Source organism: Hypanus sabinus, chromosome 2 (assembly GCF_030144855.1).
Source record: "Hypanus sabinus isolate sHypSab1 chromosome 2, sHypSab1.hap1, whole genome shotgun sequence".
Lineage (NCBI taxonomy): Eukaryota > Metazoa > Chordata > Chondrichthyes > Myliobatiformes > Dasyatidae > Hypanus > Hypanus sabinus.
Genome location: NC_082707.1, coordinates 147,634,769 through 147,662,543, shown reverse-complemented (window position 1 = coordinate 147,662,543; position 27,775 = coordinate 147,634,769). Strand labels below are relative to the sequence as shown.

General features: G+C 39.1%; 1 protein-coding gene across 2 annotated transcripts in view; it reads right to left on the bottom strand.

The window, feature by feature from the left end:
- slc25a21 (solute carrier family 25 member 21) overlaps nt 1–27,775 on the bottom strand; it is a 410,375-nt gene that overhangs the window by 80,780 nt on the left and 301,820 nt on the right. For both annotated transcript variants that reach the window (XM_059956647.1, XM_059956641.1), the window contains one exon: nt 22,096–22,144. In XM_059956647.1, the coding sequence (XP_059812630.1) occupies nt 22,096–22,144 (49 nt within the window). The remainder of the gene's footprint in view (nt 1–22,095; nt 22,145–27,775) is intronic.

Below are 27,775 nucleotides of genomic sequence, written 5' to 3'. Positions count from 1 at the left end.
TGTCAGTGTCCATGACAGCCTTCTCCGTACTGTTTATCTCTTTCCTCTCACTGTCTCATCCCATAATTGTTGATGATATTCTCTGACATTCAGGTTTGTACTCATCATTGTTGTGTCTATGCAACTACATATCAATTAAATAAAAGCAGACATGCAAGAGAGAGCAGATAAATGCATATGAGTAGTCAACAGATCAATCTGCACAGCTAAGTAATCAGTCTATACGTAGTTCAAAGGGGTATCATTGCTCTAAAAGAAATACTTCCATATATTACAGCGATCACTGTCAAATTTAGGAAATTTAGGATACAAATGGAAAGAGTGTAAATTGCTTCTGCATTTCCTAATTTGTATCAATGTTTGGAAGCTTAACCAGTCATTAACACACACACAAACAAACAATGCTGGAAGAACTCAGCAAGCCAGGCAATTTCTTTTTCTGGCGGGAAATCAGGAGTTTTAAATCTCTTGTATTTGTGGCATCCAAATGTACAGACTTAATCCTCTTTGCTCCACAAATCTACTGATGACCTGTGTGCATTTCCATCCTCATTGTCTCCCAGCTCAAGGTACAGGTAGAAACAGGGTGCCTCATAAAGGCAGATTGTCCTGTGTAGCTCAGCTGTGGCTTGCAAAATTTCAGTGATAATGGGAACGTTAGCATGTTTAGTATCTAGCCTGAAGAACAATGGTTAAAACAGGTGCAAAGTTCTCTAATATAAAACCATTGACATGAACCCATGCGGTCTGAAAATATTTGGCTATTATATTTTTGTTTTACTGCTTGCTTATCTTGGGAGGAAAGAACTTTGAAATTTTCTCCTGTAACAGAGTCAAACTGAATAACCTTTGTAATCCTTCTCCTAAATGGTTCACCATTAATAATACTAAGTCCTATTTTGCTGGGTGTTTTGACCCCATCCTTTGAATCACTGCCCAGGATCTTCCCACATTCATCTCATTACTGCACAGACAAAAGACCCTGTCTTCAAAATGGCCCTAGCTATTACATCCAGATCTTGCTCTGTCAAGAGAATGTGGTAGCCAGTGTCCAACCAACATCCACATTGAAGGAATTCACACACAGGCATCTTTGACTCCTCAGAATCTCAGAACGGCAATAGAAGGAAATCTTCTTCAGTCTCAGAATTGTCTAAAATGATGAAAATTAATGTCTGACAGCTGACAGAGCAAGAGGCCAGGCTTTCACAAACTTTGAGTTTTCTTATTTTAAATGTTTCCAACATTAAAACTGAACTGATTAATGAAGTGCTTGTAAGTACTTAAGCTTTAAAATGGTAAAGTAAGTAAAACTATTAAGCTAACTCAAAATAATACACAGAAGTAGCTCCCCTTCCCTTTTGCCTCCAAATTTTTTGCCCTAAGATTTCAACTGTGTGTCAATGCTTTCCTAGTACAGCTCTGGGAATTCAAGAAAGCCTGTATCTCACCTACCGAACCCCGTACTGATTCAGCAGCCATATGAGCAAACAGATTCAGCTTTCTAAACTTTAAGGACTGGAATAATTTTATAAAGTTAATAATTTTAATTTCCAGTGGCTGAATTTTGTCAGTTCCATCAAAATCACCAAAGCAGTAGGCAGGATCCAGCAGAATACATTGTTTTAAGTTTTCAAAAAAAGTGGTTTCAAGTTGTTCACATTTTAATGATATGAACAGTTATCTTGGTTACTGAGTATGCCCTATTGTGACTTCTTTATTTCAGCTGAAATTTCTCCAACTTTCAAGCCTTGTGAGGTAAAGTTTAAAATGTGTCAGTGTTCTATAAATCACCATCACGTGTGTTTTCAGTGGAAGATGAAACAGCATGCTTGCCTTCATGCATTTCAGGTGTTTTAAATGAAAACAATAATTTGAATAAATACATTATAGAAAATATCAATTTTGAACATCTAAAATGAAAGTGCTGTTGTGCAAAATAAACTTTAGGGTTCTCAGTTGCAGTCTTGGTTATGAATAGTCTTGACTCATTCAGCACAGTGACTTTAACTTAACATAAACATGTAAGTCCAGCAGGATACCGTTATCTATAAGAGATCATACAAGAACATAAAGTATTCATGATGATCATTTGAGACACATCTGCACAACTTCTGTTCTTTTACTTCTAAAGAAAACTTTAATGTCTCTTTCTTGCCAAGGGCTGTTTCTTTCAGTCATTCAATCTAGTTTGCTCTTAGTCATTATAAATGTATGAACAAGAACATGAATTTTGCCTGTTGTAGGCAAGAATCATTTTTATTGTTCTGGTCACAATTGAGGGTGCAGTGCCATCAATTTTCTTTCATACATTGAGACAATAAAGCAAGGTCTATCCATGCCCAATTTTAGCATGATGAATTTCTCAAAATGCAGATCTTTAAAAATTTTATATTCTTTGAAGTTCACTTTTTAAAAAGTGGCATCCCTTTGCCAAAGTCCTTTAAGGAAGCAAATAAGAACATTAGAACATTAAACAAAATAAAAGGAGTATAACAATTGGCCCTTGCGTCTCTTATACTTTCTAATAAAAATACTTTTGATCGATTATCTCAGTAAAACCTATGTCAAAACTAATTTTTAACCTCTCATAATATCTAAAAATCTATTCATCTCTATCTTGAAAATACTTAGCACTTGAATCTCCAGAGCTATTTGGGTACAGATTTCCAAACACTTTGTCTACCCTGTTGTGTGATGCCTTTCATTGATTCTATTATGGTTCTTGGAATTTTTGAGTATGCCTGCAAGAAAATAAATCTTGTGGTTGTATATGGTGACATATATGCATTTTATTATTATTTACTTTGAACTGTGGCTGACCTCCTCCAACCTGCATCCTGGCAGAGGCTAAGAAGCAAGGCTCCAGAGGGAATGACAACAAAAAGGTGGCTGCAGGAGGCAGAAGAGCAGCTACTGAATTGCTTCAAGTCAGTGGACTGGACCATGTTCAAGGACTCAGAGGATCTGAACAAATAAACTATGGTTGCCACAGACTTTATAAAGATAGTCATGGTTGAGTGTGTCCCCACAAAATCATTAAGAGTCTTCCCCAACCAGAAACCTTGGATGAACCAAGAGATCTGAAATCTACTGAGGGCCAGATCAGTGGCATTCAGGTCTGGTGACCAAGTAAGATGTAAGAGTTCCAGATACAACTTCTGGAATGCCATCTCACATGGAAGTAGCAATTCCAGACCAAATGTGAATCACAGAAGAATGCCCACCAGCTGAGGAGGGGGTTGAATGCTACACCTCCCACAAAGTAAAACTAAGCAGCATATGTGACAACAAGATTTTGCTCCAGATGAGCTGAATGTCTTTTACGCTCACTTTGACTAACAAAAGATGGAGGTACCTTCACGAACTTCAACAGCCCCCAACAACCCTGTGATTTCAATCTCTGAGGCCAATGTAACAGCATCCTTCGGGAGTGCGAACCCACAGAAAACATCTGGCCCAGATGGGATACCTTGCTGAATATTGAATACCTGTGCTGAGCACATCTACAAGAAGCACTATCACAGGAAAGCAACATTAATCTTCAAGGACATCCACTATCCAAACCATGTTCTCTTCTCACTGCTACCATCAGGAAGGAGGTACCATCAGGTCCTACTCCACTAAGTTCAAGAACAGTTATTAGCCATCAATAATAAGGCTCTTGAACCAAACAGAATAACCTCACTCACCCTAACACTAAATTGATTGCACAACCTATCACTTTCAAGGATTCTTCATCTCATGTTCTTAATATTAATTGTTTATTTATTTATCATTATTATTTTGTGTGTTTTTTTCTCTTTTGTGGTATTTCCACAGTTTGTTGTCTTTTGCAAATTTGTTGTATGCCCGTCTTTGTTAAGTGTGGTTTTTCATTAATTCTATTGTGCTCCTTCGTGAATGCTCTTGAGAAAATGAATCTCAAGGCAGTAAATGTTGACATATATGTACTTTGATAATAAATTTACATAGAACTTTGAAATTTTTCGTATACTGTGTGAGGAATGTGATAAAACAACACCAAAACTAAACATTGCATGAGCACTCCAGATCATCTGGCTGTAGCGCTTCTTCCAGCATATACTATGGTCAAGGGAGGTGGAGAAGTGCTTACAGGACTGCATTAATTGATGGACCGGATTATATTCAGGGATTCATCTTTGGTTCTTAATGAATAAGCTATGGCAATCACAAACTTCATCAAAACCTGCATGGATGAGGGTGTGCCTTCGAGAACATACTAATTTTTTCCCCAGAGGCCATGGAAGAACCAGAAGATTCATAGTCTGCTGAGGGCTACATCTGGGGCATTCAAGAATAGCAGTTCAGCACTACACGGTAGTGTAGTGGTTAGCGTAACACTATTCCAGAGCTAGTAACCTGGGTTCAATTCCACCACTGCCTATAAGGAGTCTATATATTCTTTTTGAGGCTTCATGGATTTCCTCTGGGTGCTCCGATTTCATCCCACATTTCAGCAACACACAGGATAGTATAGGTTAATTGGATGATGCAGGCTCGGGCTTGTAACCATGCTGTACCTTTAAATAATTTTTTTAAACCCTACAAGAAGTTGAGATTCGACCTACAGAAAGCCATTATCAGAGGAAAAAGTCAATTCCATGTGAAGTTAGAGATATAATCGGATGCACAACAGCTGTGGCAGGATTTGCATGTTATTACTTGCTATAGCACAATGTCTAACAGCATAAACGGCAGTGACGCTTCACTCCCCAAACAGTTCCATGATTGTACAAGACCTCTGTTTGGGTATAAGTCATTCTTAACATTATCTATATATCACTGAGGGTAACATTGCTATCAATGATATAATACATATTTCCAATTCCTTTTAAATGTTATGTCCTTACTACAGCTGGAAAAGCAGATGAAACAACATGGCTGCACTTAGAACCTAAATTGCACAGAATTATTATCATATCCATTCATTCACTGCCTCAAGCTACTTGCTGCAGTATTCACACTTCAGTAACTACAAGATTACAAAAGAAACATAAATGATCCGATGACAGGACTTATACTGTATCTGGAGCAAAAGCTGAACTGCTGGAGGAACTCTGTGGTTGAGCAGCGTCTGTGAGGGAAAAAAATGACCAACATTTTGGGTCAAGATCTTGCATCAGGACGGAGAACGGACTGGAAAGTTAATCGATATAAAAGGAGAGGGAAGAAATGAGATAGACCAGTAGGTGACACCATGGACTGAAGGGTAAAGCATGACTGGCAGGTGGAGCCAGATGAGGAAGGGATAGGGGTGGAGTTGGGAGACAGAGACAGGTGGGCAATAAGTAGAAGCAGGCAAAGCTAAAAACAAAAGGGCAGATGCAGCTGGAGACTGATAAGCAGGAGCACAAAGACTATCAGTGTAGAAATCTTAAAAGGAAGGAGTGATAATGGGAAACATTTGAGAAGAGGTGAAAAGCAAATAAAATGGATGTAGTCATACATACAAAATGTTAGAGGAATGCAGCAGGCCAGGCAGCGTCTATGAAAAAAAGAAAACAGTTGAAGTTTTTGGCTGAGACCCTTCATCACGAAGGATTGTCCTGATGAAAGGTTTCAGCACAAAATGTCCACTGTTCACTCTTTTCCATTGATGCTGCCTGGCCTGCTGAATTCGGTCTAGCATGTTGCGTGTATTTCTTTGATTTCCAGCATTTGCAGATTTTCTCTTGTTTAGATGTAGCCCTAATGTACTGTCCCCACCTGAAATATTGTCAATTCCTTTCTCCCTCCCACAGATGTTGGTCAGCCTACAGTTTGCTTTTTGCGCCTCAGTTCATTCAGCAGTTTACTCTTTGCACTTCATTCCAGCATCTGCAGTTTCTCGTGTTGCCATTATATCTGTACTGGCATTTGTGCTGCAAAAGAATATTGCATGCATCAAGTTACATTTAAAATAACTTCCAAATATTTTTGATTTGTATATGAAAGATAATGCCTTAAGCTCCCAGTCATTCCACTAATAGCCAAACTAACAAAGAAATGCACATAAACATGTCTCTTGCGCATGCTGAGGTGGGCCATATTATGTTTTGAATTTCAGTGTCCATAAAATAACAGAAAAAGATAATTTCATGTAAAGCACAAGCTTAAATAGTGCACATTAATTTTGTTTATTTTGTTTTAAAGTGTCAAAACTTCTTTAAATTCAAAACTTCTTAGAATTTTTCAATAGTATATTTTTATGAAACACAATTGAATAAATCAAAAAATGACAAAACATGGTGAGTACATGTACTATCTGAAATTCTGAAATCCAAAAAGCTCCAAAAACCAAAGGTTTTTTCATCAACAGCTGACGTCACTCAGGTGTGACGTGGCAGCACTAGCAGATGCCGCCAGACGTCAGTTGTGGCTCAGCGCTCGTACTAGTTACACATGCATTTGCTGTTCGCTGTTGACTTTGTGTTTAATTTCACTGTGAAAATATCAAAAAGAGCTGCAGATACCCTTATGGGTAACAATGAGAAAAAGAGAAGGAAGCATCTATCATTATCAATAATGCAGAAAGTGGAGTTATTGCAGAAGCTTGATTGTGGTGGCATCTTACTGAAGAATATGGTGTCGGAACTACTACTGTATATGGTTTAAAGAAACAGAAAGACAAGTTACTGAAGTTTTATAGTGACAGTGATGTTCTACATTTATTCCAGTAAGTCATTTACCATGTGTTTGATTCAGTTCCTTTGAAGCTGAGTATTTTTTTTTGAATGCTTTTGTCGGAAATAACATTTTTCTTGTCATTATTCCCTAAATAATGCAATATAACAACTATTTACATAGTATTAGGTATTATAAATAATCTAGAGATTATTTAAAGTATACGGAGCTTATTCAGCTTGGAAGACTAAGGGATTACTACGATTTTCTGATTTATTTTTGGATAATTGTTTTATGTCTTTTGAGCAATTATCTAATAAATATAATTTGCCTAGATTTCATTTTTTTTAGATATTTACAGATTAGGAATTTTTTAAATACCGTACTTCCTACTTTTCCAAATTTTGTGTCTTCAGGTATTTTGGAGAATTTGTTTGAATTAAACCCCTTTCAGAAAGGGCTTATATTAAAACTTTATGATATAATCATGAAGATACGTTCAGAGCCCCTTTATAAGACAAAAAATGATTGGGAAAGAGAGCTTAACCTTAGTATTCCTATTGAGAATTGGGATAGAATTCTTCAATTAGTTAATACATCATCAATATGTGCCAAACATTCATTAATACAGTTTAAGGTTGTACATAGGGCCCATATGTCCAAGGATAAATTGGCTCATTTTTATTCCTATATAAATCCTATTTGTGATAGATGTCAATCTGAAATAGTGTCTTTAACTCATATGTTCTGGTCGTGTCCGCTTTTGAAAAAATATTGGAAAGATATTTTTGATATTATCTCTGCGGTATTGAACATTGATTTACAACCTCATCCTATTACCACAATTTTTGGTTTACCAATGATGGACTCACTTCATTTATCTTCTTCCGCCTATCGAATGATTGCATTTCTTACACTAATGGCTAGAAGATCTATTTTGTTGAATTGGAAGGAAATTAATCCTCCTACTGTATTTCATTGGTCTTCTCAAACTAAGTTATGTTTAAGTTTAGAAAAAATTAGAAGTGGTGCATTTGACACCTACTAAATTTGAAAAGATATGGAGCCCATTTATTCAATATTTTCATGTGATGTAATAGGACCCTGTTCCAGGCCTATTTGATTTTCCAGTTTTGCTTTCATATATGTCAAGAGGATCGGAGTTGATGACACTGATGATTTTGTATTTTTGTGAGATATTATAAACAGCCCTTTTTTTCTTTTCTCTCTTTTTTATTTTCTCTTTTTTTTCTTTTTTGTTTTTTTTCTTCTGTTAGTTATTAGATTTTTAGATTAGTTTTTGCATAATAAATTTTCTTTTTTTTCTTTTTTCCTTTTTATTTTTTCTTTTTATTTTATATTATGATACACCTAGGTTTGCCTTGTCTATTTGTATATTGTATTTTTTACGATGTGGGAATACTCATTTATACTGTAATCATTGTTTTTGTAATCTTTTATAGTTAGTTTAAATATGTGCATTTGTAATCCCATTATCTATGTACCAATTTTATTTTGTTGTTATTAATAATGATAATAAAAAGATGGGAAAAAAGTATACGGGAGGATGTGTGTAGGTCTGGAGCTCCGTTAGGTCCTAAAATCCACCTACACTGAGCTAGGTTAAATAAGGGCCTTGAACATACATGTTTTTTTGGTATCCACGGGGGATCCCGGAACCAATAAGGAGGCATTCTGAAATCCGAAAAGTTCTGAATTCCAAAATGCAACTGGCCCCAAGTATTTCGGACAAGGAATTGTGGACCTGTATAATGTTCACTGCCAACCTACAGGGATGGTCTCCCACAGGTTTTTCTTTTGTAATGAGGCCACATAAGTCATTTATTGTAAAATTTACCCTATATTTGATCTAGTGTTCAGAGTTGGCAAGAAATTGGTGCCAAGCTGCAGCTCTCTTTAGATTTTCAGAGTCACATGCATAAATCCATAATAATTTAAAGTTACAACTGTGTTTTGTAAAATGTTTGGTGCCTCATGGAACTTCTCACACAAGAAATGAGATTTGGCAAATAGAGTTATAGAGTCACAGAATACCACAGCACAGAAACAGGCCCTTCGGCTAATTTAGTCAGTGCCAAACTATTAATCTGCCTAGTGCCACCGACCTGCATCCAGACTTTAGCCCTCCATACCCCTGCCATCCATGTACCCTATCTAAATTTCTCTTAAATGTTGAAGTCCAATTCACATCCACTACTTGCGCTGGCAGCTTGTTCCATGCTCTCACCACCCTCTGGGTGAAGAAACCCTCCCTCATATTCCCCTTAAAGATTTTACCTTTCACACTTAACACATAACCTCTAATTGTAATTTCACCTAACCTCAGTGGAAAAAGCCTCCTTGCATTCATGCTGTCTAGACCCCTCATAATTTTGTATCAAATCTCCCCTCATTCCCCATGCTTCAGGGAATTACTGTATTTGTATACCTCCACTCAAGTTTTATCCCCCTAGGTTCAGTCCCTTCCTACCTACATCCATGACACTTCACACACTGTTGGTCTTTTCAATGATTTCAGCTTCCCTGGCCCCATTATCTTATTTTTACTATGGATGTGCTGTCCCTATATGCCTCCATCCCCTACCGGGATGGCCTCAAAGCTCTCCATTTCTTTCTGGACACCACACCTAACCAGTTCCCTTCCACCACCACTCTACAATCCTAGTGGAATTTGTCCTCACTCTAAATAGTTTCCCCTTTGGCTCCTCCCACTTACTTCAAACAAAAGGTGTTGCCATGGGCACTTGCCAGCTATGCCTGCTTATTTGTCAACTAAGTGGACCAGTCTATGGTCCAAGCCTCTACAGGTATCACTCCCCAACTTTTCCTATGCTACATCAACAACTGAATTGGTGCTGCTTGCTGCACCTGTATTTTGCTCATCAACTTTATCAACTTTGCCTCCAACTTTCACCCTTCCCTCAGAGTTATCTGATCCATTTCTGACAACTTCCCGTCCTTTCTTGATCTCTCTATTTCTGGAGATAGCTTATCTACTGATAAGTTTTATAAACCCATTGATTTTCACATCTACCTGATCTATACCTCTTCCCACCCTGTTACTTGTAAAAATGCCATCCTCTTCTCTCAATTCCTCGTCCCTGCCACATCTGCTCTCAGAATGAGGCTTTTCATTCTAGAATGAGGGAGATGACCACCTTCCTCAAAGAAATGAGCTTCCCTTCCTCCACCATCAATGCTGCCCTCACTTGCATCTCGTATATTTCACATATTTGCCCTTACCTTATCCTCCCGCCATCCCACCAGGGCCAGGGCTCCTCTTGTCCTCACCTACCACCCCACCAGCCTCCATGTCCAGCACATAACTCTCTGAGACTTTTACCATCTCTAATGGGATCCCACCACCAAGTACATCTTTCCCTCCCCCCAACTTTTTGCTTTCAGCAGGGATCACTCCCAACGCAACTCCCTTGTCCGTTCGTCCCTCCCCACTGATCTCCCTTCTGGCACTTAACTTTGTAAGTGGAACGTCCTTGCAATCTGTCCATACACCTCCTCCCTCACTACCATTCAGGGCCTCAAACAGTGCTTCCAGGTGAGGCAATACTTCACCTGTGAGTCTATTGGGGTTATCTACTGTATCCAGTGCCTCCTGTATATCGGCGAGACCCAACATAGATTGGGAGACCACTTCGCCGAGAAGCTACACTCTGTCCACCAAAAAAGTGGGTTCTTCCTGTGGACCCCATTTTAATCCTACTTTACATTCCCATTCTGACATGTCAGTCCATGGCCCTCCCTACTACCACGATGAGGCCACACTCAAAATGGAGGAACAAAACATTATATCCTTTTTGGGTAGCCTCCAACCTGATGACATGAACGTTGATTTCTCAAACCTTGTAATGGCCCCCACCCTCTCCTTCACCATTCTTCATTCCCTTTTCCCTTGCTCACCTTTTCTCCTTGTTTGCTCATCACCTCCCTCTGGTGTTTCTCCCTTCTTTTTCCTCCATGGCTTTCTGTCATCTCCTATCAGATTCTCTCTTCTCCACTTCTCTATCTCTTTCACCAATTGATTTCCCAGCTTTATTTCACACTCTCCCTATCCTGATTTCACCTATCACCTACCACCTTGTATTTCTTTTTCCTCTCCCCCCCCCCCCCCCACCTTCTTACTCTGTCTTCTCATCCTTTTTCTCCAGTCCTGATGAAGAGTCTTGGCCTGAAACATCAACTGTTTACTCTTTTCCTTAAAAGCAGCCTGGCCTGCTGAGTTCCTCCAACATTTTGCTCTCTTTCAATCTTACTTATACCTTTTCTGAAGGTAGTGACCAGAACAGCACACAAAACTCTTAATTTAAGACTCACAAATGTCTTATACAATTTCAAAATAACATCCCAGCTCCTATACTCAATGCTTTGATTTGTGAAAGCAAATGTACCAAAAGCTTTCTTTATGATCCTACCTACCTGTGACACCACTTTCAAGGAACTATGCATCTGTATGCCCAGATCAATCTGTTCTACTGCACTGTTCAATGCCTTACCATTCACTGTGTACGACCTACCCTGTTTGGTCCTTCCAAAATCCAACACCTCACACTTGATTGCATTAAATTCCATCTGCCATTTTTCAGTCCATTTTACCAGCTGGTTCAGATCCCACTTCAATCTTTGATAGTCTTCCTCGCTACCCACTACGTCCCTAATATTGGTGTCATCTGCAAATTTGCTGATCCAGTTAACCACATTATCATTCAGATTATTGATGTAGATGACTAACAAGAACAGATTCAGCACAATCCCTGCAACACTCCACTAGTCACAGGCCTCAGTCAGAGTGGCAACTATCTACAAACACCCTCTTGTTTTTTCCCCCCGCAAAACCAATGTTTAATCCAATTTACCACTTCATCTTAAATGCTAAGTGACTGAACCTCTTGACCAACCTCTCATTCAGGACCTGTTCAAAGACCTTGCTAAATTCCATGTAGATAACATCCTTGTCTTTATCAACCTTCCCGGTAATATCCTCACAAAAACTGTAAGATAAATTAGATATGACTTACCATGTACAAAGCCATGTTGACTATCCCTAATCAGTCCCTGTCTATCTAAGTATTTATATATCCGGTCCCTTAGAATACATTCCAATAACTTTCCCACTACTGATGTCATGCTCACCAGCATATAATTTCCCAGTTTATTCTTGGACTCTTTGTTAACTATCTTCTAATCCTCCAGCACTTCACCCACAGTTAAGGATGTTTTAATACCTCTGCTAGTGCCTGCAATTTCTGCACTGGCCTCCTACAAGGTCCAAGAAAAGACATTGTCACTCTGAAGATTTATCCACCCTAATTTGCCTTAACACAGCAAGTACCTCCTCCTCCATAATTTCTAGAGTCCATGACCTCGCTGCTGCTTTGCCTCACACCTATAGGCTCTGTGTCCATTCTCTGACTAAATACAGATCCAAAAAATCCATTTATGATCTCCCCTATCTCTTTTGGCTCCACACATAGATTGCCACTCTGATTTTCCAGAGGATTAATTTGTCCCTTGCTAACTATTTGCTCTTAATATATCTATAGAAGCCCTTAGAATTCTTCTTCACCTTTACTAGAGCAACCTCATGTCTTCTTTTAGTTATCCCGATTTCCTTTAACTCTCCGGATTTCCTTTTATCCTCTTGATTTTCGTTTAGCCTCCTGATTTCTCTCAAGTACCTCATTTGTTCCTTTCTACCTATATCTGCTATGCACTGCCTTCTTTTTCTTAACCAGGGCCTCAGTATCTCTTGAAAACCAAGGTTCCCTATACCTGTTATCCTTGCCTTTTATTCTGACAGGCACCTACAAGTTTTTATTCTCAAAACTTTTGATGGCCTACCACTTACCAAGCACACTTTTGCCCGAAAACAACCTGTCCTAATACATATTAGGACTGATATAATCAAAATTGGCCTTTCTCCAGTTGAGAACCTCAACCTGAGGAACAGAGCTATTTCCCTTGAAACTAATTGTATTGTGATAACCAAATGCAAACTTCTGTCACCTTCCCAGATTCATTCCTTGTAAAATTTAAATTATAGGCTGGTAGACACGAATTATTGCATTTGTTCTTTTAAAAATAAGAGTTACTGTGACATAACAATTTTGCAGTTGAAATGAGAGGTAAAAGGCATTCTTTCCTTTCAGTAGACATGAAGATGTAATAATGTTAGCTCTTTCCCTCATTAAACTATATATGGTTGTATTGGTACTGGAGGGGGGAACCTAAAAGTAGCTAACTGTTTATATTATGCATATAATAACCTGAAAATATACAAATATCATATGGTAAAGAGTGGCTATATTAACTAACACAAATATTTCTTCCAAACCAGCAATGGCTATTTTCCTCCTGGTTTTATTACTAGTGTTTATTGTTGATTTAGTAAGGATTACATTCAATAATAATAGAACTTTGGTTGCACATGTGTAGTTTTATGTAAGATATTCTTTAACAAGGCCAATTTATACTATCTTTATTGGAAGACGGCTAGTAAAAGAGCAGTTCATATCATTTACAATAGTGCCTAAAGCACTGGCTTGTTTCGTTTTTTTCACATGTTACTGCAAAAGGTGCCATAGTAAACTATATAGAATGGTGACCCAAAAACCTATTAAATGTGGAGTTTTCAGAATTAAAAGCACAAGTTAAACATCTGTTACATTATATCTGTAGCTGAATTAAGATCACATTTTTCTCCAAGAAAGTGAAATTATTATTAGACAAATCTGGCAAATATAATGCGCAATACAACCATTTGGGATGGGTTTTCTTCACAGAGCTTATTAACCTATAAAATCTATTACTCATAAAGTGATCATCCTATGCTTTGCATAAACTTAAAACTATTATTACTTTTTTGATTAAAAATTACCCTTATTAGAAGCAACTTGATTGTTAAATTATGCCTCTGATAGCACTGTTCAACATAAAACAAAATCAATTATAGTATATATAATATATATATCATACTAAATTGAAAATGGCCAGATCTTGGAATCAAGCATTCAGAATAACTCTAAATTCACAACCCTGGCACCAGCTTGGTCAATATTTATGATAAACCTACAATGGCTTTCATATCCTTTTTATGAGTGTCCAAAATTGCAATTCCACTTGAAATGATGGCTGAAAGCTTTGAATTTGAATTTACTTTGAAACTGAATTTACTTTGATTTCCTTACTCTCACAATCTTTTACAAAACTCAAAATGCTTTTGAACACTTTTATTGCTTTATCGAAATGCATGCATGCTTTCAAGGAATTATGTATCTTAGCCCTTAGAACTCAGTTTACTTACAATCTTCAAAGTCTCTCCAATAAATGCACATTTCAATTTCTTGCTTTTCCTTCCAAAATACATAACCTCTAAGTGATTCAAATCAGATAGCAGCTATCTTTTCCACTTATTTGTCTTCCTGGCCCCCTCAGTTCTCTGACATCAGCATATTTTGGGGGAATGCTCTCTCTGTCCAAGTCTTGATTTATCTTGCACAAAAAAGAATGCTACAAATGGATTCCATAGATCAGGCACAATCTGTGGAGGGAAGTGTACAATTGGCTTATTAAGTTGACACCTTTCATCGAGATTGAAAGAGGAGAGGGAAGACAGCTGGTCACCGATTTCCTTCCATATATGCTGCTGTCCTACCGAGATCCTCCAGCAACTTATTTTTCATTCCAGATTCTGCCATCTTCAGTCTCAAGTCTTTGACTTGATTTATCAAAAAGTGCAGAGAACAAGGTAGTGTCAGTATCTACCCTGATGGCTATCATCCTCAATCCAACCAGTATGACCCTGGCCTTCTCATTCTTGACCTTTAACCAACATTCTACCAATGTTTTCTCTTTTCCTTCTAGGCTATCATTTTAATAAGATTACATATCCACTCACTAACTTCCTTCAAAAAATTGTCAAAATATCTTTCTTTAATGAATTCATATAGGCTATCAAATTATATATTGATTTTATTCAAAATAAAATCAACCCTCTTTCAAATGTTCTAGTTTCAATTATATCAGTGCCAAAGAAGAATAATGTGGGCTGCCTTAACAACTATCACCCGGTAGCACTCACATCAATAGTGGTGAAATGCTTTGAGAGGTTGCTTATGACTAGGCAGAACTCCTGCCACAGTAAGGATCTGGACCCACTGCAATTTGCCTATCATCACAATAGGTCAACAGCAGACACAAGCTCCATGGCTCTTCACATGGCCTTAGACAACATAAACACCTACAAACACAAACAGGATGCTGTTCAGCGAATATAGCTCAGCATTTAATACCTGACTGAGAAGTTGCCAAACCTGGGCCTCTGTACCTCCCTCTGTAATTGGATCCTCGAATTCCTAACCAGAAGATGACAGTCTTTATGGATTGGTGATAACATCTCCTCCTCGCTGACGAGCAACACTGGTGCACCTCAGGGGTGCATGCTTAGCCCACTGATCTACTCTCCGTATACACATGACTGTCTGGCTAGGCATAGCTTAAATACCATCTACAAATTTGCTGACGATACAGCCATTGTTGGCAGAATCTCAGGTGGTGATGAGAGGGTGTACAGGAATCAGATATGCCAACGAGTGGAGCGGTGCCACAGCAACAACCTGGCACTCACTGTCAGTAAGACAAAAGAGCTGATTGTGAACTTCAGTAAGGGTAAGACGAAGGAACACATACCAATCCTCATAGAGAGATCAGAAGTGGAGAGAGTGAGAAGCTTCAAATTTCTAGGTGTCAAGATCTCTGGGGATCTAACCTGGTCCCAGCATATTGATGTAGTTATAAAGAAGGCAAGACAGCGGCTATACTTAATTAGGAGTTTGAAGCCATTTGGCATATCAACAAATACACTCAAAAACCTCTATAGTTGCACCATGGGGAGCATTCTTACAGGCTGCATCACTGTCTGGTATGGAGGGGCTACTGCACAGGACCGAAGGAAGCTGCAGAAGGTTGTAAACCAAGTTAGCTCCATCTTGGGCACTAGCCTACAAAGTCCCCAGGACATCTTCAGGGAGTGGTGTCTCAGAAAGGCAGCATTCATGATAGAAGACCTCCAGCATCCAGGGCATGCCCTTTTCTCACTGTTAACATCAGGAAGGAGGTACAGAAATCTGAAGGCACACACTCAGTGATTCAGGAACAGCTTCTTCCCCACTGCCATCCGATTCCTAAATGGACATTGAAGCTTTGGACACTACTTCACTTTTTTTTAATATACAGTATTTCTGTTTTTGCACATTTTTCAATAATCTATTCAATATATGTAATTGATTTATTTTTCTCTCTCTGCTAGATCATGTATTGCATTGAACTGCTGCTGCTAAGTTAACAAATTTCATGTCATATGTCAGTGATAATAAACCTGATTCTGATTCCTTCAATTGCCTCTGGTGGTACAGTAATTCACCTTTTTGAAATTAATCATATTTTAAATAATCTTATTTAGCAAATTAAATTGTACCCTTTGAAAATTACCTTCTACATCTTTCCTTATTGTTTTCACAAGAATACACCACATTTAGCTGCAATGAACTTCATCCAACATAACTTGGGTGACTGCTGAGCTGCTTTCTAAAAATCTATGTACACACTAAATGGAATTTTGCCAAATCCAGTTATCTTCAATCCTGACACCTACTCCAAAGTTCTGAACTTGTAAAAAGTGCTATTCGCCAAAATTTCCTGACTGAAGAACTTGATCGTTCAGAAGACCTTGAGTTTAAAGCTTTAATAGTTACTTCCATCTTTCATTAGTCTCTTTCCTTCCTCACTGCCTCCAGCCAGACACCCCATCACATATTTGCAATTTTCCTGTTTTGTCTTTATAGGCTATGCTGCAGCTATCCTGATCCTCTCTGGAAAATTCTTTCTCTACTTTCTGCCTCTCAGCTGCTTTAAGTTGTTCCTAACATGAAATGTCAAAATACTATTTTTTGTAGCTGGTGTCAGATTTTTAACTGTCCTTCTCAGTAAGTTTCTTGGGACTGATGGTGACTTTCTTTCATTCTGGTTCTGTAGTGACAGTGTGGGAATTGTAGACTCCTCCAGTTATGAGGTGAGACATACCCATAGACCTTGAGGTAGTGCGCTCCTTCAGCCATTTACACTGGTGACTATGTGCCATGGAGCATGAATTTGAGATCCTTACTGCCATTTCACCTACTCACATTGAGTGGAAATGGGCTTGTGATTCCCAGGATTCTGTAGGTATTTTGGATTCTTTTCAAGGAGGCTTTTCTTCTGCCAACTGTTAATGTCTTACCACGACTAAGCATGGCATAGAGTGTCTGTTTCAGGAGTCTAGCATCAGCTGTTAGAATGATAAGGCCTGCCCAATGGAGTTTGGCTGAATGTAGTTAGGTTCTCAGTACCAAGGATTTTGACCTGAAGTTGGATGCTGATATTAGGATTTTGCAGATAATATTGGTGGCATCTCCTCAGTGTTTTAAAAGAACCTGCTGTGAGTAGTCCATATCTCAAAAGCAGATAGCCCCAATCTCAAGAGGTCAAGTGTCACTGCTGTCAAGTAGACGGCAAGTTTGTGCAGGCCTGTGGTCTTTTTCTCAATCAGTCAAAGGCTCTACTGGTGTACCGAAGATGATGGCAAATTTGTTCCCCAAAATCTGCCTTCACTCAGGGATGCCTATCAAGATTGGGGAAGTGATCCAGGCTTCTATAAACTGTTATTATCAGAGAGTGGTGATATATAGCACAGACAGATTAGCGGACAACATTAGGTTTGGATAAATACAAGGCCCATTGTCTCAGATGCATCAGTAAACAAGTTTACAATGACGTCAAACTTGGTCTTCAAATTACACAAATGCATATATTGCACTGCAGATCACCTATTAAGTTTAGGCAAATTCAATGTGAATTGGAAGCAAAGAGTTGCATAGTGTTTCATTGGCCCTGTCAGTTAACTCCATTCTAACACAAAATTTATTGCAGCTTAAGTATAGCAGATAGCAAGGGAGAATGGAAAAAAAAGTATCAGGACAATGATGCATCAGTCTATATTACGATTATCCCATATTGAAAATACAGGAAAAGATATTTTCAGAAGAGAAATATTCAGTTGTTCTGGTAAATGCTCCATGTTAGCATTCTTGACATTATTTGTGTCCTTTTAATTTGAATCTGGTCCTCTGTGAATCTGGTTTTTTATCCAACCCAGCATAGTAACCTGCATTTCTATCATAGCTTCACTCAACATTCTTTGCTCCAATGAGAATAACCCCAGGTCTTTTCATCTTCATTTTGTAGCTGAAACTCCTTATTCCTGGAACCTTTCTAGTAAATCTCTTTACATATTTTTGAAGATTTTCAACACCCTTACTAAATTTTGATGATCAAAGCTGGATGGAATGAATGTTAAGTAGCTTTGAATGGGTGGATGGGGGAATGGGGTGGGAAGAAGAAGATGCACAAAGCACATGCACATAATAGTACATAAAGTACTTAATTGTACATAAAGTACAATGCACATAATAAGCTCAAAAGTATGGATGTGGGTGACTAAGCAATTTTCATTAGAAATAGTCTCAGCTTTTTCAGCTTTTCCTCAGCAAGTATCCAACCCACTAGGCACAAACTATAAAACAATCATTTCTATGCATCTAAATTTAACTTTTTGCAAAGAAAATTAAAGATGATTTAAATTCAAGATCAAAACATTAATTTTCAGTGGAAAGAGAAGCTCTGCCATGCCAGGAATTTCCTTACAAATGCCCAAATGGTCCACAGTTCACAGGTCAGGCAAAACAGCAGGGATGATCCATTTGCATTTATAGATGGAGTGAGGTTCGTAAGCATTAAAAGTATTTTCTATAATTTTGTAGTTAAGAAATCTTAATTAGAACTTTGTACATCATGATGGTGAAATAATGCATATGAACATAAACATTTCCTCTGTTTTTCACTACAATAAGATATCTGCAAAATATATTACCCACAAAAGGGTATCATTAATGGCACAAAGCTTTTGAACACTGCAGATTCTGAAGCACTCTGTAGATCAGACTAGTAAGAGAACTTACAGACTGTTTGGAGTTTAATGCCTTTTTAACATTATTGAAAATACAAACTAGTAAAATGTCATGGTATCCGTGCAAGATGATACCAGTAGTAATAAAACATCTATTGTAAAACATAAGTTACACACTACATTAACAGCAATTTTCTTGTTTTTAGGATATTATACAGTCTCTCATTCTCCACACTGTGAAGGTGTGTACATTTCTAGGAATAAGTAACCAGAATTATTTTATTCATGTCCGTTGTGTGAAAACTGCTTCCTCATTTCACTCTTAGGTCCAGCTCTAAAATTGAGTTTGTTTAAAAAAAACCTGCCACCATTCTCCCTTTCACCACCACATCCAAAGGCAGCTTATCGAAATTTACACTACAAAATCCCTTTATCACATTGAATTAGATCCCAATCCAATTGTAGCATTTGTACAATCTATCCTCATAATCCCTGGCATTGTGCTTGGGTAAATCTCGATTCTGTCTTGCCTGACATGAACAGTATGGAAGTAAATTAATTGCAAACTAAACTTTTGCTTTGCTTAAAATGCAATCAAGGTAATTTTGGATTGAGTTTTAAGCCACCATACATTTCAGGAAGAAAGCACAGTCTGAAACATCAATATTTTTGTTTTGAGGAAGGCTCCACAAATTCCCCCTGGTCCATGTTACAGATATCATCTTGGACATTTGTACTTAAACAGTGAAGCTTGATAAAGAACTAACTTTCATTTTAACTCTTTTGTGGAAATGGCAAAAGTTTTATCTTTCTCAAAAGGTAGTGACAGGCAATTTGGTTGTTAAAGAATCGGAAATTTATTCAATTTAATTCAGAAATACTTGGATTTAGGGGCACAGCCAAGAATCAACAATGATGTAAACCAATGAATGCAAATAAGAATGGTTGTCAACAGTCTTGTAGTCATAAAGAGCAATTTTAGGATGTAGGGGAAAAGTTTTACTCTTCATAGTAGACCCAGTTGTGCCTTAGGCACCTTAGATAATGAACTGTTCGGGGATCAGCAAGGAATCACTTTTGTTTTTACAAAAGTTTGTGCACTTCCTTTCTGAGCCAAGTTAATTGTATGTACAGCAGTAACAAACAATTGCACTCCCTTGTCTACTTTTCAAATACATATAAGCTATCCTGAATCATTGTGACATCAGCTGACATCCCCTGATGTGTCAAAGACTATAAAAGCTGTCAGGGATACTGTGAATTCCAACAAGCAACAAGATACCTTATTTGTTTTATTCTTAAAAAAAACAAAGGACTAGAATAATGAGAAGTACTTGTTCTTGCACCGGAATGTAAAACCTGAGAGCCTTCAACAGTTGATTGTATACCATCTTCAAATGTTTAAGTGGCAGAAGCAAAGCACTACTTGCATGCTGAGTTACTATCCTTCATCAGTATTAAGTCTCTGCTGTAGACAGACATAATCCCCAGAAGATGAGCTGTGCTAGTGAAAAATGTCTTCTTTTTATAAACTTTTTAAAGTTATTTTATTGCATTCTTTGCATCTGTAACAAACACAAGTTTATCAGGAAAAGTCAAGAAAAAAAAAGTCAAATTAGCATTCTTGACTAAAAGGAGAAACAGCAAGGCATCTACAAAAAAATAATCAGCTACCTAATGTCTGGAACAAGCTAAAGCTCTCTGTAATGTGATCCTTACATGAACCATAATCTCCTGTTTATTTCCCCTAATGAGGCAGGAGTTAAAACAGTTGACCTGATCAGATTCAGATGGCAGCCCTAAAGGAGTGAGCCCCCTGCTGTACCTTGGGCCCGACACCCTTTGTTACCTCCAAGTGAGCTGAGACCAGGCTGTGAACCATGTAAATAGGAGGTTTCCAGGTTAATGAAAAGCCATAACTTCATCTCAGTGCTGCTGTGGAAGACGCTTTGCTTGAACCATGGTTGCAGCAATCAACGATTAAAGCTTAGCAAATATATTAGGTTCTAGGGGAAATAAATGACTTTGCTGAAATGGATAAAAAAGTAAATTTATTCAGTGCTTAAATATTTCTTTGCAAAAGAAATGTATTGATTTTAAAATTCAATGCAAACAACACCACAAGCAAAAATGGTTTGCAATCTTAAAGTTTGTTGACAAATGTCATGTTTTAGTGATTATTGTTAAAGGTGTTTTGCTAACTCTGAAATGGCAATGATCTTTGGAAATAAGTATGCAAGTCAGATTTGCTTGTATCTCCAAAATTGATATTTGATACAAATTAATGGTCAAATGCACAGATGGTAATATTCCTCACATTCTTTATTCATGTGTAAATGCAAAATAATTGGCAGAACCATATTCTTTTAAACCTCCTGTGAGCAACAGATGCACTGGACTGAAATTGACATGCAGGAGAATGAAAAGTGGGAATTCAAAATTTGACTTTTGCCACTAAAGTTGATTTAGCTGGAAAATTAATGTATTTTTCAGGAACATTAGGAAATTGCATCAATTCATGAACAACAATCTCAATATTCTCACATTTCATTGTCTTTCGCGCAACTACTATTTTACACTGTAGTCAATTTGAAGTTAGGAGTAAAAATTGTATGATGTAATGCTATGCTCAAGTCAAACATAAGTTGTGTTGGCCTGTAAACTGTAACCTAAATCTATTTAAAACAAGTCAAGAAGTTGGAATGAAAGGAGTTAATGTATAAGTGATGTTACAGTATTTCAGCTTAATGTTGAAACAGATTTAAATGGTTCAATGCATATGATAATATGCAGCTAAGTTCCCATTTTGTTTTAAAACCTCTGATCGAGAAATGGGATGTAATTTAGCTCATAGTTAACATAATCCATCGACAATCAACACACACCCCCACTCTCGACACAATGTTGGCACTAGTACGAAGGAGAATTTTGTTCTGATTAAAGACTGATGCGTGCACAGCACGGTAGGTCTAAATCACACACAGGTCCGCGTGAGTTTGCATCCAAACTTAGGTTTGCTTATAATAATCGTTAAACAATATTTACTTTGAGGCAGAATTTTGCCTTGATAAATCCTTGAGGTAATGTCACTTTGAACAATATACAATCATTTCAAAAGGTAAATACATTGCCAAAGGACATTTAACACTCTGTTAACTGTAAATCATGCAAAGTAAAAGCAGAAATGTTCTAATACTGATGGCGACTTCTGTCCTGAGAGGATGTTGTTGATATTATTATTGAGAAGATCTTAAATCTCTTATTTTTCTGACAAAACTAAAAATCAACAATTTTCCAAACTGACTCCATTTCAAAATAAAATTAAAACATAAATTATTTAGGCAAGTCCTGGCATTAAAAATCAGCAGCATAACAGCTTACACTCTGGATGACTTCCAGTAACAATCAAACTTGCTCAAGCAAAGCCTTACCTGGTTTTCACCACATCGAGGGGATGCATCAGGCAAATTTCCACAAGACCTATGATGACAGAAAAGAAACAGCCAATGAACACAAGCACAAAGTTTACACTTCGCTGCTTATAATGGGTAAGAGGTCAAATATGAAAAATTGAAAAAAATTGCAACATTTTTATTTATTTATTTATGACACCTTTTGCATTGCCAGTATTTATTATCCATACCTAAGTACTCCTGAACTGAGGTAGTTCAGAATTGATCATATAAATGGTTTGGCATTCATGAGATGTGAGAATATGAGATATTAGCTAGCATTCCATGAAGTCCACGAGTAAACCAGGTAAGCATGAAAAAATAATAATGTGAGAGTTAGGGAGATCTCCAGTGTCTTTGATAACTACACCCATGCAAAGTACATCTGGCTGTAACTCCTTACAGATTATGTCAGGAAAGTGGAGCTGGAGGAATTAGAACGATGAGGGTTTAACATGCAGGTGTTGCAAGGAGGCAGTCACACCTATCTGCACAAGGCAGGTTGACTGTCAGGAGAGGGAACGGGAATATGCAGACTGTGCAGAGTACCATTCCCCTCATTAACAAGTACATCGATGGTGGGATTGAGTTTAAGAGCTGAGAGGTACTGTTGCAGCTACACAGGACCCCGGTTAGAGCCCACTTGGAGTACTGTGCTCAGTTCTGTTCGCCTCACTACAGAAGGATGTGGAAACCATAGAAACGATGCAGAGGAGATTTACAAGGATGTTGCCTGGTTTGGCGAGTATGCCTTATGAGAATATGTTGAGTGAATTTGGCCTTTTTTCCTTGGAGCGACAGAGGATGAGAGGTGATTTGATACAAGATGATGAGAGGCATTGATCGTGTGGATAGACAGAGGCTTTTTTCCAGGGCTGAAATGGCTAGCACGAGAGGGCATAGTTTTAAGGTGCTTGAAAGTAGTTACAGAGGAGATGTCAGCAGTAAGATTTTTTATGCAAAGAGTGGTGAGTGCGTGGAATGCATGGCTGGTGGCAGAGGTGGAGGCGGAACGATAGGGTCCTTTAAGAGACTCCTGGATGGCTACATGGAGCTTAGAAAAATAGAGGGCTATGGGTAAAGTCAGGTAGTTCTAAGGTAGGGACATGTTTGGCACAGCTTTGTGGGCCGAAGGGCCTGTATTGTGCTGTAGGTTTTCTCTGTTTCTATCAACAAGATGACCCATCAGCCGAAAGGTTCAGTAACCAGGTGTCTGGCACTGAATCTAGCTCAGCAGTGCAGAAGGGAAGGAGGTAGAAAAGGGAAGCAGTGGTAACAGTGGTATACTGTCTCCCAGGTGCCAGGTTCAGGAATGTCTCAGGTCTGGTCGACAGCATTCTTAAGGGGGAGAGGGACCAGCCAGAATCAGCCAGAAGTTGGTCCCCATAGCTCAGAAAATAGATAAGGTCCTAAAAAGCAGAATATAGGGAGCTAGAAAGAAGCTAAAAAGCAGGACCTCAAGGGCAGTAATCTCAGGATTGCTGCCTGTGCCACATGCCAGCAAGTTTAAGAACAGGATGATATGGCAGACAAAGGAGTGACCAAAGAATTGGTGTAGGGGGCAGTGTTACAAATTTGTAGGTCATTGGGATATCTTCTGGGAAGGTATGACCTGTAGAAAGGGGCATATTAGACCTGGACTTGAGAGAGACCAATGTCCTTGCAGACAAGTTTGCTTGAGCTATTGGTGAGGATATAAACTAGGTCAGCGGGAGAATGGGAACCAGAGTGATAGGTCAAATCATGAAGTAGTTGGTGTAAACGTAGATGCAATATGTAGAGAGACTGTGAGGAAGGACAGACAGTGGATAGGGCATAAATGCAGTCAGTTGGATGGGCTGAAATATGTTTACCTTAATGCGAGAAGTATCAGGAACAAGGGAAATGAAACAAGGAGCATGGATCAGTACATGGAACTATGGCCATTACAAAGATTTGGCTGCTAAAAGGGCAGGAGTGACTGCTGGATGTTCTATGGTTTAGATGTTTCAAAAGAGAAAGGGAGGGAAGTGTACAAGGTGGCGATGTGCATTGCTAATCAGGGATAGTATCATAACTGCAGACAGGGAGGAATTCATGCAGGGATTGTCTTCTGAGTCAGTGCGTGCAGGAGTCAGAAACAGGAAGAGAGCAATTATTCTATAGGGAGTATTTTATAGGTTACCCAACACCACCAGGGACACCAAGGAGTACATTGGGAGGTAGATTTTGGGAAGATGCAAAAATAACAGAGTTGTTGTCACAGGTAACTTCAACTTCACTAATATCGATTGGTATTTCCTTGCATTTATGAGGCTTAGGTGTGACAGAATTTGTTAGGTATGTTCAGGAAGGATTCCTGATAAAATATGTGGACAGGTCGACTACAGGGAAGTCCATACAGGGTCTAGTACCAGGCAATGAACCCGGTCAAGAAACAGATCTCTCAGTGTGGAAGCATTTTGGAGACAGTAACTGCAACTCCTTGGATATTTGCATATCCTTATACAGAGATAGGAGCAGATGGTATTCGAAAATATTTAATTGGGGGTGAGCTAATTATGATGCTATTAGGCAGGAACTTAGGAGCGTAAATTAGAACAGATGTTCTCAGGGCAACATACAACAGAAATGTGGAGTTTGTTTAGGAAGCACTTGCATGGGGTTCTATATAGGTTTGTCCCATTGAGGCAGGGGAAGGACTGTACAATGATGGAACTATGATTGATAAAAGATGTGGAACATTAAGTCAAGAGAAAAAAGGGAGCATACTTAAGGTTTTGGAAGCAAAGATCAAATAGGGCTCTTGAGATTTATAAGGTAGCCAGAAAAGAGCTTCAGAAGGAACTTAAGAGAGCTAGAATGGATCACGAGAAGGCCTTGTTGAGCAGAATTAAGGAAAACTCCAAGGCATGGTACTTGAAGACCAGGAGGATGACTAGAGTGAAAGTAAAACTGATCAAAGATGGAAGGGGAAATATATGCCTGGAGTCAGACAAGGTAGGGGAGGTCTTTCATGAATACTTTGCTTTAGTATTCACCAGTGAGCTAATGGTGAACACTGAAGCAAATCTGAGGTCAGCGTACAACAGGTTAATATGTTGGAACATATCCATGTTAAGAAAGAGGAACTTTTAAAAGAACTTTGGGAGAGTTAAGGTTACTATGGGAGGCAAGGGAAGAAATTGCTGCACCATTGGTGATAGTTTTTGCATCCTCATTAGCTACAAGAATAGTAAAAGAAGATTGGAGGATGGAAAATGTTATTCCTTTGTTCAAGAAAATTAATAGGGTAATCCTGGGAATTATAGATCAGCAAGTCTTACATACTTGGTAGATGGACTATTGGAGAGAATGCTTAGAGAATAATTAAAAGCAATTGGTGATGCATAGTCTGATTAGGCACAGACAGCATGGCATTTTGAGGGGCTACAGGAGCCTGATTGAGTTTTTTGCAGAAGCAAAAAAACAGGTTAATGATGAAAGAGTAGTGGATGTGGTGTATAAGGATTTTAGTAAGCTGTTCAACAAGATTCCCCATAGTAGGGTCATTCAGAAAGTTAGAAGGCACAGGATCCAGGGAAACTTGGCTGCATGGGTTCAGAACTGGCTTGCCTACGGATGGCACAGGGTAGTAGAAGATGGAGTATATTCTGCTGGAGGGCCTGCAGGGATCTGTTCTGGGATTTCTGCTGTCGTGACCTTTATAAATGACTTTGATGAGGAAGTGGAAGGGTGGCTAGTAAATTTGCGAATGGCATGAAGGCTGGTGGTATTGTGAATAGAGTAGAAGGTTATTCTAAGTTTCAACGAGATATTGACAGCATGCAAAGCTGGGCTGAGAGGTGGCAGATGGAGTTCAGTCTGTGAACCTTGGACGATTGAACTTGGAGGCGGAGTACAAGGTTACTGGCTGGATTCCGCGCAGTGCAGGGGAACAAGGCGATCTTGGGCCCCTCATCCATAGATCCCTCAAAGTTTCTGCACGTTGATAGGATGGTTAAGAAGGTGTATGGTGTGTTGGCCTTCATTAGTCATGGGGTTGAGTTCAAGAGCCACAGGTAATGTTGCAGCTCTATAAAACTCTGATTAGATCACACTTGGAGTATGGTGTTCAGTTCTGGTCAGCTCATTCTAGAAGGATGTGGAAGCTTTGAAGAGGGCAAAGGAAATTTACCAGGAAATTGCCTAAATTAGCGAACATGTCTTCTGAGGAAAGATAGAGCTTTTGGGCTGAAGATTGGGCTTTTCTCTTTGGCGCAGAAGAGGATGAGAAGTGATTCAATAGAAATGTATAAGAATGATAAGAGATATAAGTGCAGTGGACAGCCAGTGCCTTATTTATCAGGGTAGCAAAAGCTAATGTCAGAGGACAGACTTTAAGGCAGGGCCTCTCAGCCGGAGTTCTGCAGAACCCTAGAGTTCTGTGAGAGGTTACTAGGGGTTCTGTGGGAGATCCTGATTAAAAAAATAAATATTGATTTTGAACCTCATGCATTGCGCGATCCTAGCACTCACAGTGGTGGGTAGTTACTGAGCAACCCTGTTAGCAACCTCATTAGAGGCCTCTCAGCCCAGTATGGCAGTGTGGAGTAGGACTGTGTGGTTGAGCTCAAGCAAAACACACAAAATGCTGAAGGTATCTATGGAAAAGAGTACAAGTCGACATTTTGGGCCGAGACCCTTCAGCAGGACTGGGGAAAAAAGATGAGGAGCAGAGTTAAAAGGTGGGAGAGGGGAGGGAGAACCACAAGGTGATAGGAGGAACTGGGAGGGGAAGAGGGGAAGTAAAGAGCTGTGAAGTTGATTGGTGAAAGAGATACAGGACTGGAGAAGGGGGAATCTAAAAGGAGAGGGTAGAAGGTCATGGAAGAAAGGGGGGAGGAGCACCAGAGCGAGGCAATGGGTAGGCAAGGAGATAAGGTGAGAGAGGGAAAAGGGGATGGGAAATGGTGAGGGAGAGGGTGGCGGGGGGAGCATTACCAGAAGTTCAAGAAATTGATGTTCATGCCATCAGGTTGGAGGCTACCTAAATAGAATATAAGGTATTATTCTCAAATTGAGTGTGGCCTCACCACGACAGTAGAGGAGGCCATGGATAGACATATCGGAATGGGAATGGTAAATAGAATTAAAATGGTTGGGCACTGTGAGATCCTGGTTTTTCTGGCGGACGGATAGGCGCTTGGTGAAGCAGACTCCAAATTTACGTCGGGTCTCACCAATGTAAAGGAGGCCACATCAGGAGCACAGGACACAGTATATGACCCCAGCAGACTCACCTTATCTCCTTGCCTCCTTCTGGTGCTCCTACCTCCTTTTCTTTCTTCCATGGCCTTCTGTCCTCTCCTATTAGATATCCCCCTTCTCCAGACCTATATCTCTTTCACCATTTAACTTCTCAGCTCTTTACTTCACCCCTCACCCTCCTGGCTTCACCTATCACCTTGAGTTTCTCTCTCCCCTCCCCCACCTTTTAACTCCATTCCTCAGCATTTTTTCTCCAGTCCTGCTGAAGGGTCTCGGCCCGAAACATCAACTGTTTACTCTTTTCCATAGATACTGCCTGGCCTGCTGAGTTCCTCCAGCATTTTGTGTGTTGCTTGGAGGGGAGGACAGTTTGCCTGATGGTGAGTGCTGTATTGCACGGAGGGGAGGATGGTAGGCTGATGAGGAGTGT